The 13,843-nt window shown below is 40.5% G+C and overlaps 1 protein-coding gene across 1 annotated transcript; it reads left to right on the top strand.

Moving 5' to 3' along the window:
* Positions 1–7,631: 7,631 nt before the first annotated feature.
* dynll1 (dynein light chain LC8-type 1) lies at positions 7,632–9,213 on the top strand. The gene is given in 3 exon segments (NM_001005077.1): positions 7,632–7,694; positions 8,599–8,736; positions 8,831–9,213. Coding segments are annotated over 2 exon segments (270 nt in total). The 5' UTR covers positions 7,632–7,694; positions 8,599–8,604; the 3' UTR covers positions 8,969–9,213.
* The last annotated feature ends 4,630 nt before the right edge of the window (positions 9,214–13,843 follow it).

Consider the following 13,843-nt stretch of genomic DNA (forward strand, 5'->3'; position numbering starts at 1 on the left):
GTGGAAGTGAGATTGTTTTTATAAAGAGAAATTTGATGAACAGCAATTCCCTCCGTATCAAACCTGTAACGTTCACGCTTTGCTTGCAGAATTGTGCCTTAGACACATGCCATGCTTACCCCTTGTTCTGGCTCTGCATATGCCTATTTGCAGCTAACATTTCTGTTTTCCAAAGACATTTCAGCTCAGACTTGTTTTTGAATAATACCAGCGCCGTGCATTGAAGTTAACAGCACATGTTGTAGTTTCTTCACCTTTCAATGCACACATGGGACAGGTTTTGGGCAGAAAATGCAAACATGTGTAGGGACCCCAAAGAATTGGGCCCCTTCAGGATTAGTTCCCCTTTAGACAGGCACCATGAGGGTGGCCTTATGTGATTTGGACACCTAAAGGTGGTCCTAGCAGTTTATGTGTGAAAAGGGAGTTTCCCTGTTATGCAGCAGCAACCACTAGGTGGCAGTGTAAAAGGGGATGACACCCATTTTGTGAAGGTCTTTCTGCCTGGGACCCCCTCAACAGGCTAGTGTTCTAGTACAGGAGGTACTGTAATAGGTTACTCTAGGAGTGACAGGCAGGCTAGAGAGAACGGGCAGTGATAGCCCCAACAGGAGAGAGAGGGGTTAAGACCCCCAGCACTCATGGCTGGAGTTCAGGTCCTGTAGTGTGTAGTAAGAGGAGCCAAGTCAGCACCTGGGAGTGTTCCCAGTGAAGGGACCCTAAGCGTGGACCGGGGTGAGTTCCTAGGTGGGATCATCCGGCGGGAGTACCGGGGGTAGCCCAAAGAGAGAGTGTGTGACTTGAGCCGTCTGTGTGACATCCTCTGAATGTTCTGCCTGCATCAACAATAAAACAAGTTCATCTGGTTCACCATTTTAACCAGTGTCTTGGCTGTTCATATACTGAGGATCCTCAACTGCCTGGTAAGCAGCTACCCCAAGGGAGGGGCAAGGTACCGGGAGTTGCAGGGAGTCCGGGTCCAAGGAGGACCTCTTAGAGTTTTCCCAGGGAGGAGACATATAGTTCTACCTATACCTACCCTGGGTGGAGGCATGCCATTCATTCATATACCTGTCCCCCATAATAAGTGGGGGCTCAGGGCTCCTGTAGCGCCACACGCAGGGAGTTGTGTGTTATAAGTACCACAGTAGCCAAATTAGGGTTACACATGCAAAATTTTTGGAACTAAATCCACACTGCATGCGCATGTACATCCTAGTAGTTCACAAATAGAGCATTGGGGGCAGGACGTGCTGAAGTTTTATTCACATCCTGTCCCTAGTGCTCTGCTAATTGGCTGCTGGGAGGGAAAGGGAGGGGGTGATATCACTCCAACTTGCAGTGCAGCAGTAAAGCACAGGTCACATAGCTGTGGCATACTGGGAAAATAAGAATATGGCTAGCTCCATGTGAAATTTCAAAATTAAATACAGGTATGGGACCTGTTATCCAGAATGCTCAGGACCAGAGGTTTTCTGGTTAAGGGATCTTTCAGTAATTTGGGTCTTCATACCTTAAGTCTACAAAAAATAATTTAAGCATTAATTAAACCTAATAGGATTGTTTTGCCTCTAGTAAAGATTAATTATATCTTAGTTGGGTTAAAGTACAAGGTACTGTTTTATCACTTTTTTATCACAATTTTTTATTCTTTGCTTATAATGGAGTCTGTGGGAGATGGCCTCCCCATAATTCGGAACATACTGGATAGGTTTCCATTATGAGAATGGGTTTCTGTTTGCATTTTTGAAAAATGGATTTTAATGCAGGATTCTGCTGGAGAAGCGATATTAACTGATGCGTTTTGAAAAAAAAAACACATTTTCCGATTATAGTATTCCTTTAAACTAGTTCTTTAAGATCACAGCAAATCAGTTTACCTTCATGTGACTCAAATGCCAACATAAATGATCTATGTAGTTTGCTCAGCCCTTGGGCTAAAGCATCACATTTTCCTGTGGACATTTACTTGCAGGTAAGCTTATGAGCCTCAACAAGCAGTTTGTAGATGAAAAATAGTTTTGCAATCCAACAGGAAAAAAGTCCCAAATGGCTAACCATATAATGAGGCATGTGTCAATATATACACTATTCTGGTACTTATTCTGAAAAATTCTGTAGACAACACTACATTTGGAGCTCTGTATAATACTAAACACTAGGGGGTTATGTAAGTAAAAGCACTAAGTTCACCCAGAAGCAGTAACCCATAGCAACCAATCAGCAGGTATCATTTACTGGTCACCTGTTTAAAAGCAACCATAGCTCCTGGACAAACATACTATCTTTTATTACATATGGAGGCACATGTACATTTCTCTTGAAAGGCATCTACGTGAACACGCATGAAACAGCAAATTCCCTGTAGCAAGGTCTCAGTCAGATATTTACTACATCATATTCTGTAATTGCTTTTTAATGCTAATTCTTACTGTAGAGTAATAAACTGTTTTGGACACATGGGCACAATTTATACTTGTTTATCTGTAAGTAGCCTCTTGTTACATAAGCTAAATCGTGTGAGGAGATACTGCAGTGAATCATTACGGGTTCTGCATGCCACCCCCACTCTCGCCCACACAAGAGCAGCAAACGGGAGCTGCTGACTGTCAAACCCACAGCCTATGCTTAATTATCTTCTTCTTGCATAAGGTCTTTTGTGCAATATATATATATATATATATATATATATATATATATATATATATATACACACACACACACCTCTCACTACATAAAGAATGAGGGGGTGGAAGCACAAATAGAGAAGGAGAAATAGAGTATTCCTGCCTGGGAGAAGGGAAAGAGATTTCCCCATTACTTTTGTATTTACATTTTGAAGAAGTGACCTCTAGGAGTGTGAATAAGAATCACTGTGAAAAATATCCAATACCTTATACTGTGTTACAAAAAAAAGCAGCATAACAAGCCTATGTAGAAGTGTCAGAGAATGAAATGGAATGTAGAAAGCTTGTCTGAGTATTACAATATAACTTCCCAATCATCATCTCAGTGTAAGCCATGACCGGCCAAATGTGTTTCATGCTGTAATATATATAGAAGCCCAGTGAATACATCCAAGTTATACCATTCATGGGTTAAGAAAAGATGGTTTTATCAGTTTGGTTGCGGGTTCTTTACAGAATGCCTGCCTTCAGATTTTGGTTACAAGGATATCCCTTTCCTACACACCTAGGTCAAGCTACCCACTTATCAACTACCCCAACATATTCCCTAGGAACCATCTGTATACTAGTATTGGAAACAATAGAGCTGGACTGGATGGAAGGAGATGTGACAGCTATTTGAACACCCCATTTTGCAGTCCTACATAACTACACCTATAGGCAGGATTTTGCCTATGGACTGCAAGAGTATAGGGGCAGACTGACACCCTTAATATGCAGGCCCAAACTGGCAATCTGTTGATTCTGACAAATTCCAAAGGGGCTACTGTAAGATGCATAGACAATCATTATTTTATGGGCCTGTCAGGAAACTTTTTTGGCTTCTGTGTAAATGACAGCTTATTTTGAATCTCAGTTCAGACGTGCTAATATGCACTTAATAGTCCCTTTTTTTTTTAGGATATTTTCTAAATTTGGTCAGGCGGTGCGACAACTGATGGCTTTTGCTGATGTCAAGGAAGAATACTTTGTTAAATTGGTACCACACAGCTGCTGACTAGTCAAAGAAAAATGGACAAATTTCTTTGGAATGCCTCCCACTCTCTGCAGTGCCACCTTCTAAGTGGGCCTCAGAACTATGTCAATTGGTATTATGTTAGAGAGATTTATGTGCTTTCAGTTTATGACTTTTGTCCTTTAGGCTAATATAACACATGTCGCTAAACATCTGCAAAGAAAATGCCAATCTGACCAAATTTGCTTTGAATTCCAGGGCCTGAAAACATGCAAATGTGCAACTTCAACTGCAATTTTCTGCTACAATTTATCAAATCAAATTTATTAGAAATGAACATCTTGTCACCTAAATGCAGCTTTTTGACAAAATAATATTTGCAATTGTTGAAGTTATTAAATCTGTCCTTCAGAGTCACTCCCAAATCATTTCAGTAGCATGATCTTGTAATCTTTTAATGAAAAAAATATGGAAAAAAATACTGTCCATCTTGTGTTTTTAACCTTTTTTCCTAATAATAACATTGACATCAGGATACCTTTTACCAGCCAGGTGGCAACTCTGAATGTACTTGGGTCCACCTGTGAGTGTACCTCAGATACACTAAAATTAGCTCCCAGGCATCGTAATTGGCCGGACAACTTAAGGTTTACAATTGTAACGTGTGCCATAGCTCTTCATAAGATTTTCACTTTTATATTTACATTGAAGTTTACATAGTAAGATGATTTTAAACAACCATATTATACTGCAATGACCATCAATGCAGTTACAGTAAATGGCACACAGTTCCATCTGATTTTTTGTAAACACATTTCTCTATTTCACTATGGACTATGGACTGTTCCAGCACAGTGATGGTATTCTCTTTTAAACACATTCAAGAATGTGCTATTTTTCCATTTGTTTATAAGAACATTTATTGTTCTATTCCTGGCTACTCTTTATATTCATGGTCATACTAATGAATAAATGAACTATATGATTTGATCTCTAATTTTTATTTTACAGAGCTTTCTACTGATAAACTGAGCACACGTGGGTGGAATACTCTTGAGTGCCTCCCACACATTAGTCTTGTCAACTATCCTCTTTAGTTCTGCTTTACAAATAGTTTTCACCCATATGGTTTGGCAGTTGTTAATGCTAATTTTGGTCCTATTATCCCTACAAACTGCAGATGCAAATTGTTTCTTAAACAAATTTTCTAAACTAGAACTAACAGTGGCAGAGGAACACTATCATCAGTGGCGTAATGCCACGCCGCTAGACCCCCCCCCTCAGCGTATCTTTGGAGGGGCCTGGTGTGTACCTAACACTCACGGGCCCCCCTCTCCCACTCGCCTCTGCTCACTGCACATCTATAGCGAGCGAGCACAGTTTCAGTAGCTATAGAGGAAGCAGACCCCACGGTCCGGGTGCCCCTGTTCCCTGGGCTCCCCTGCAACTGCCGGGTCTGCTTCCTCTATAGTTACACCACTGACTATGATGTATCAATAAATGCAAAGCTGTCAATGATCAACTGTTATTAGTTTAATTTTGTAGACAGTCATTTAATATTAAAGTCAATTTATGCCCCAGCAGCTAATGTGGATAAATAGCAAATTAAAAAAGGAAGTAAGAATGCAGAGCTGTGCAGTTAGTTTGTTGGTTGCCATGTCTGCCCACCTTACATATGCAGGCACATTTATGTGTGTATACATGTGAATCTTCCCTTCGTCTAAGTTCAATTTGTCATGCGTATTTTCACAACATTTCTCATATTTACTAAAACCTGTAAGTATGCTTTTGTAAGAGAAATGTGCCAAATTTTCTCCTGGCATAAATTCCCAGTAGTGAAAATTCTTCAATGCAAAAATGGCTGCTCTATCTAAAAAAAGGCCGTTCGCCAGCCTATCCTGGTAAAATTTCTCTTGGTTAAAAATTCATTCTTGTGAAATTTCACCTGGCAGATAAATGTGAATTTTTACCATTGAGAAGAGAATGTTTCCCAATGTGAAGTTAATTCCCCAAAACTTGTTGTACTCATGTTTTAGTTAATTGCCCATGTCATGGTGAATTTTTATTTTTGATAATAATATACCAAATTTCTAGTTTCGCTCTTTAGGGCAAGGGCACACAGGTGAATTTTCAGCCTGTGGAAAAGGGCAGAGAAGAAAAATATGATGGTACTGGCAAATGGAGGGGACATATGCAGTACAAATGACTCCATTTGGGTGGGGGTGATGTGCCCAAGATGATACATGGTAGGAAAATGTAGGGTTTACATGTCCTTTAAGGAAAAAGGCACACAAAGCAAGTCAGCTCCCATCCACTTCTTGTGTAGCTTCACTGACAGGCATGGTGCTAGCCATGTTTCTTCAGCAGAGTGCATAGTTAGATCAGAATCTCTGTTCATAATTTTCGATGGGTTTACAAACCTTCAAAAAAACTGGAAAAATTAGAAAAACTTGAGAAACTCGAATTGAAAAAAAAACTCTTAGATTTTGCCTAGGACAACTCCCATTGACCTCCATGTGAACTCGCAAGCTTTTAGATGTCGAAGTTTTACATTCAAGTTTTTTAAATTTTTTGCATTCAATTAATATTAAACAATCAATATTTTGAAGCTATAATTTGAATTAATGAGTTTTAGCGGAAAAAAAACAGACATATTTTTGTAAAAAACTTGAAGCTGACAATTGTACCATATACTGTATTTCCAGTACCTTTGACTAATTTTCTTAGTGACTAACAATGTAATTATTGGTTTATGTAGTATCCAAGGATGCCCTGCTATTAGCTTTGTTTCAAAACCTCAGGGTGTCATGCCCACTGGCCAACTGTCCATATTGTTGTCACATAAAGCCAATTTCCACTGGTGACTAAGAAAGGTGTCACTGACCCGTTCCAAACTTCCTTTCTCTTGCTAGTAACAAATGAATCCTGCTACTAAGAGCAGTGGCAGACGGGGAGATTAGTCGCCCTGTGACAAATCTACATTGCCGCAGACGACTAATCTCCCCACAATGCCATCCCACCGGCAAGAATGTAAACCGCTGGTGGGATGGCATACACATCGCTACGATTTCCCAAAGTTGCCTTGAGAGGAAAAATTGTAGCGATGCATATGCCATCCCATCGCCGATTTACATTCTTGCCGGTGGGATGGCATTGTGGGGAGATTAGTCGCCCGCAGCAACAAGATTTGTCGTGTTGCGACTAATCTCCCCGTCTGCCACTGCCCTAAATGATACAGGGGCACATATAAAAAAACAGGCCTGTTTTAAAGACCCCCCTTTTGTTTATTGGAGGTCAAAACACATTGGGTTTTTGCTATGTAAGTAAAAGTTTTTTTGCAACAATACATTGGGAGTGCCCTGCTTCTCTATAATATTTTGCTATTTTTTGGGGATCTTACAGGGAACCCCTACGGTGCATTATATTGATGATTTTTTGTATGTGTGGATCACTGTATTCTAGAATCTTTGAAATGACCATCTGAAATACGTTCCTGTACAATCCGAAGGTATGGCAGTTCTGTATTCCAACACTGCTGTTCCAGTGATACTTTTTGAGCTATTAGGTGGCATAATCCTCCCAGAATGAATGACAACATAAAACATGCGACCGTGTCAAAATTAAATGGACTGCATTTAGTTTAAATGGAGCTTACTATAATGAGCATATGCAAACGTAATAGCTGCACTTTATTTACTTTTCGTCTGTTTCTGTGTTAACGCGAAGTAACGAAGAGATGCATTACGCATGCGCAAGACATACGACGTTACCTTGGAGAAGCCGCTAGAGACACGGCAGCGTCAGTTACCAAGGAAACTGACGCCCAGGCCGCACTGCATTATGGTCTGAAACAAAATGCAGAGAAAAGACCCACAAGCGAACATCTTATGTGACCAATGGTAGAATGAGTGGGTGAGTGAACAGCCTATCAGCTGCATATTGGTTCAAGGGGGCGCAGTAATAGAAGGCTTCGCGCACGTTGATTGTCAGAGTGTGGGAGAACGCGGGTTGTTACAGTTGGTGCGTTGCTGTAGAAGAAAAAAGTCACACAGGTAAGTGAGGGCTTTAAGTTTGAAATGTGAAGTATGCTGTTTTATGTTTGTTATTACTATAACAATCGATTGTAGATTCGGGCAACAGCGAGTAACCTTTCGTCGCCGGGCACAACGAATGATTTCCTATTGCAGTGCTTAGTAAATAATCATATCCTTGCCGATTGTTCTTGTGGCCATGTATCGCTAGCACTGTCAAAAAACCTATGTCCTGTAAAATATTTTGCAAAGGTAGGGTGTTACGGTGGGTGGGTCAGAGCAAGTACTTGCTTAGGCTGAGCGCTTCCTTCTGCAAGGGTGGGATCAGTCAATTCCTAGGTGTCATAGGGATTCTATAGTATAGTATAGTATAGTGTGTGTGTATATATGTATATATAATTTTTTTTTTTATAAGCCTTTACTAGTCAACTTTTCATGCATGTAATGGTAACTTGGATACGTAAATCTTTTATGTTTCCATTGGATCTGCCGATTTTGCTTGTGGGGGGTGGGGTGCAGTGGTAAAGGGGGGGGGGAAGGCATCCATGATGCTTCTTATATAGGGCGCTGGAAAAGGGAAGGGCTGTAGCTCTCACATCTGCTTGGATGGCATGTTGTTGTTGAATGCCAGATTTGGCTACTTCACCTGTGAAGAAATTTATGCGCTAACATTTGGAATTAACAGTGACCCACCAAATGCTCTGGTTCAGTTATTGCCCCGTCCCACATGTGATAATTTTTTGTCAATGCTGTATGAACTGTGGCCTTCCAGCTATTGCATTACAGCCAGGGTGAAGTTGCTGTTGTTCTGGAGCTGAAGCTCTGCAGAGTGGAATATCCTGGCATAGTTCATGTTTCCTAATCGCAGTGGTATTGAATGTGCAACTATATTTCTGTTCAGTGGATAACCATTTTGTCTCCATAGATCACCATGTCTGAGAGAAAAGCTGTGATCAAGAATGCTGATATGTCAGAAGAGATGCAGCAGGATGCTGTAGATTGTGCTACTCAGGCACTTGAGAAATTCAACATTGAGAAGGATATAGCAGCCTTTATCAAAAAGGTGTGTGCGCTTAACCACATTTATTGTGCTTTTTAGTAAATCTATAAAACTTACTGACCGTGGCACTTACTAATACTCTGTATGTTTATTTTAGGAATTTGACAAGAAATACAACCCTACATGGCATTGCATTGTGGGAAGGAATTTTGGCAGCTACGTTACACACGAAACAAAGCATTTCATTTATTTCTACCTGGGTCAGGTAGCCATCCTTCTCTTCAAATCTGGCTAGACTGATGAGGAATCCTCACTTTGCCTGTAAAAACTCCAGAGACTTGTGCTATAGCCTAACCAAGGGAACAAACCTTCTCTACCTTCCTTGTGTCCTTATTTGTGATAACAGGACTGAAAACCTGTTGTGCTGAGTTGTTTTTCATAATGGTTATAAAAGAGAATGCAACAACAAAAATCCGTATTTATTTTCTAATGTTGCTATTTTTTCTTAACATTTAATAAATGTTTTTGTTTTCTTTTGAATCACCTTTGTGTCTTTAGCCATATCTTTTTGCACAGCTTGTAGAATTGTGTGCATAAACTGAACACCCATAGCTTTGTTAATGAAATATCCTAAAGAATGGCTAGCAGTGAAAGGCTAACACAGGGATCCCCAACCTTTTTTTTACCTGTGAGCAACATTTCAATGAAAAAAGGGTGGGGAGCAACACAAGCACAAAATCTTTCCAAGTAGGTGACCAATAAGGACTTAGATTGGTCAATTAGTAGCCCAATGTGGACTGGCAGACTACTAGAGTTTCAAGTTTATTGTCATATACAAATAACAATGAAGCATCATTACTGTAATGAAATTTTTTTGACCCGTGTTCCTCTCAACTTTACATAGACAAACAAAAAAAAAAATAAATAAAAAAAAATACAAATATTAAATATAATAAAAGTGTGCAATAAGGTACAAGTATTTACAATAATAAAATGCAATGCAATATTTGAAATTGTGCAGTGAGGATTTAAAGTGACCCTGTGAAGAGTCCAGTAGTTATGGGGAGTGTGTGTTGGTTTGGGTAGAATGTCAGCAGTTCAGAAGCCTGATGGCTTGTGGGTAGAAACTGTCTCTGTATCTGCTGGTGCGGGTCTGGATGCTCCTGTACCGCCTGCCTGATGGTAGGAGCGTGAAAAGTCTGTGGCTGGGGTCAGAGAGGATCCGCTGCATCTTCCTCCTACAGCGCTGTCTGTACAGGTCCTGCATGGCCGGCAGTTCAGTCCTGGTGATGCGCTGTGCTGATCTCACCACCCTCTGCAGAGCTTTGCGGTCCAAAGCATTACAGCTGCCATACCAGGTGGTTATACAGCCAGACAGAATACTCTCAATGGTGCATCGATAGAAGAGGTACTGTTTAGCAGTACAGATGGCCTTTATGCCTCCGAAACATGCCTCCAAATAAGAAATTCAAAAATGGGCACCAACTTTGAGGCCACTGGGAGCAACCTCAAAGGGGTTGGGGAGCAACATGTTGCTCAGGAGCCACTGGTTGGGGATCACTGGGCTAACAGATTACATAGAGAAACTTAAAATATAATGAGAAGTTTCAATTGCCTTTGGACTCTAGGTATTGACTGTCAACTGTTAATGTAATTAAGTAAGCGTGTTCTGTACTGCTGTGCAGTAGAAAACTGTATACATCAAACATACAAATGCTGGCTGATACAAGAGGTAAATATAACACTAATCTGAGATTACAAATGAAGTTTCTAACTTCAAATAAGGGTATAGACTCACCCATGTTATTGTTGGGTCCAGGTACATTTATCCCAGACCTACAGCTTGAGGAGTATACTTGAAGTTAACTAGCAAAAAGATGGATTACACTTAAAAAGTGCAGTAAAAACTTTTATATAGGCGGGAAAAAAACCATATTAAATGAAAAGCCAATTTTCAGTTGACGTAAACTGATGTTCATATTTTAGTACAATCCAGTCATTACAATTTTCTTCATGAAGATCTAACTTAGCTTCCATTTTACCCTGTTGTATTTTCTGCAGTCATCTGCACATAGATAATGGCCGGAATTGTGCTTGCTATGTTATGCTGCACTTGTTGAAGTATTCACTAGGCTTTACACAGTTGGCAATAAAGGTGGCCATAAATGGGCTGATAGAGTCCCTGACTCTCTGCCTGTGAATCGGTGGGCCCCCATATACAGGCAAATGAGTTGGCAGCTCATTTGCCTGTGTATGGGACCTACTGATCGGCCTTCCCAACGATATCTTCCGGTTTCAAAATCCTGTTGAATTGGAAATCCTTTAGACCCCATTGATACAGTCCTTGTTCTACAGGCATCCAAAGGCCCCACTGTATAATCTGATTGTTGGGCCCCAATGATTAGATCTGCCTGAGTTGTATGGGTAATCAAACTGGGTCTAGAACCAAACAAGCAGATTAGGAATTGATCTGCCACTATAAAAGTGATGGCACAGGGTAAGATTTGTTGCCCATGGTTAAATCCATGCTACTGTGCGTTTCAAATATCCCAAAAACTGGCCTCTGTGGTTCCAGCCTTAAAGGGCCAGTAACTGCAATTTTTTTGTTTTTTTACCTCAGAAATACTGGAATGCTAGGTTACAAAGAGCCCCCTTAACTGTTCAGGAATAGCAGCAGAGCTAGGGAACAGATTTTGTTTGAGTTTCTGGGTAATACAATTGTTAAAGCTGTTTAGTGATAAATGTTGAGAGATTGGTTAAATGTTAGTTACTGTCTCTTTAACTTTAAAGTGGACCTGTCACTCGGACATAAAAAGCTTTATTATAAAAGTCCTTTAAAAACTAAACAAGAAACCCAAATTCAATTTTATTTTAACACATCCAAACCCATTATAATGGCATTTAAAAATCCCAGCTGTCAATCATATATTGCCTGCCCTGCCTCTGCCTAAGGCATAGAGGCTGGGCAGACAAGTACTTTTAACTTTCAATTTAGCTCTCAATTTCCCCCTCTCTCCTAACCATCTAATTGTGTAGCCAGTGCATGGGCCTGGGCATCTGGTCTCCCATTCTGGTCATAATGTTATTATCTTGCCTTAATAACAGTGTCCACAAAATGGCACCTGCCAATTTGATGTGATTGTTTAATTCCAGGTCTGAAGGAAACAAGATTTATATTACTTAAGTGAAGTTTATTTTTCTTAACAAACACAATAGAAAAGAATTTTGAATTATTTCTTAGGGTGACAGGTCCCCTTTAAGGCTGATGGCCCACAGAGCAGCTTAGTTGCTCGCGATTTGTCTCTGTTACCACTGATGACTAAGTGCTCTGAAATAGTTCTTGGTAGTTCACTTCATGGCATTCGTGGACCATGGACGCTCGTTTGGCGACCTTGCGCAACTTCAGAAGCCCAAAGTCATGCGTTGCCAGTGGAAAGGCATTTTCAAATATTTAGTTGCCCACAGTAGCAGAGATCTAATTCAGGTGACTAAATCTCTCACATTAGCCTTAAGGTGGGCATACATGGGCAGATTTCAGCTGCTGGTTCAGGTCCTTAAGACCAACTCGGCAGCTTATCTGCCCTTGGATGAGGCCCTCTGACAGGCCTCCCTGACCGATATGGGGCCAAAAATTGGACAGATGCTGATCAGACAGGATTGATTTTTCGTCGGATCAGGGACTGCATCAGCTCATTGATGTGGTCCTCACTCCAACTTTTCCTATTCCCTTCATTGCTTCATCTGGCCCCAAGGTCAAGCAATCACATTGGCATGATATTGCCACCCAAGGTGGGCATATCAGGGGAAATGGTCAAGTGGTTGTCTTAGTAACAGGAAACCAGTAGCTCTTCCCAAAGGGATACAAATCTATACCATATATTAGCAAAACCTGCTTATGCTCATAGGCATGTTACTATTATAGACTGGTGTGTTCTAAATGAGTTTATTGTGTTTGGCTCATCTTTCCTCCCATTTTGTTTCTGGAGACCTATTACTCCCCAAATGAACAACGAACCATATTTTTAGTCAAATAGGCAAAAATGCCTTAGGGGACTATATATTAACACTGGAAACAAAAATCACTGGTGAAGTTGCCCATATCAACCAATCAGAGCTTTGCTTTTGTTTTCTAATTGGTAGGTGACCGTTCAAATCTAGTTGCTGATTGGTTGCCATGGGCAACATCACATGTGATGTTTGTCTCCAATGTTAATAAATGTTACTTAGAGTGTTGACTTCCTGGAACCACCTTGGACTTTTTAGAATAGGGAAGTATTCCAAGCGGTCAAAACCTCTTGTTTGCTATTGGCCTAATAGTTTTTATAAACGCTAAATTTTGTTGGTAGTTTAACTAGTTTTATGCTGCCAGATGATCTGGCAATACATTAAGTAGTTTGGCAATGCTAACAGCACAGAGGGTCTGTATTAAGTAAATTTCATCTGTTAATGCCTCTTGTGTGAGACACTGGTAAAAGTTAGGGGGGCTGCACCTCCTTTAACAATAGCAACTTTAGGTTTTGTAGCCAGGAAGTACCAATATGGTTAGCAAACGCTACACTGATATAGTCGAGAAGCATCTGGAATTGCTCATTCTCCCTTCCATTTGCCTGAAAGAAATTTGCCTGACTAGCAATCATCAATTCTCATTGACGGCAAAAGATGGCAGTCTGATTCTGTAGCCTTTTGACAAGGACAGCATTGTGTATAAGTAGGCAATGAAAAGTCATACCTGGAGTTGCCTGATTTCAATCTGAGCTTAAAGTACCAAATTAGTGGTGGCTGTTTAAAAGTCACCCCACTTATGTACATATGTTCTCACTTTATCAATAACATTTATAATGTTTTGAAAATGTATATGTGTTTACTGCAAAGTTTTGTATTCGATAGATATTGCTGATTTCATGGACTTGCCTATATTGGATCTACACAACACATAAAAGACTTTGTATGTACTAAGCTGGTTGGGTTAAGGGGGTGGTCCTTGCCTCCCTCTCACTGGTTAAATTCTCTGATTGCTACAACATCTAGGCTTGACAAAGGGCCTGGAATTGGCCTGAAACATTGCCACTTTTGTGAGCTATTAAAGCACCTTCCACTGCTTTACCAGCAACAGTTGTGGAAGCACTCCATCCTATGACAGAAGTACAATGGCATGTGGGTATGCACTGAC

Source organism: Xenopus tropicalis, chromosome 1 (assembly GCF_000004195.4).
Source record: "Xenopus tropicalis strain Nigerian chromosome 1, UCB_Xtro_10.0, whole genome shotgun sequence".
Taxonomy (NCBI): Eukaryota; Metazoa; Chordata; class Amphibia; order Anura; family Pipidae; genus Xenopus; species Xenopus tropicalis.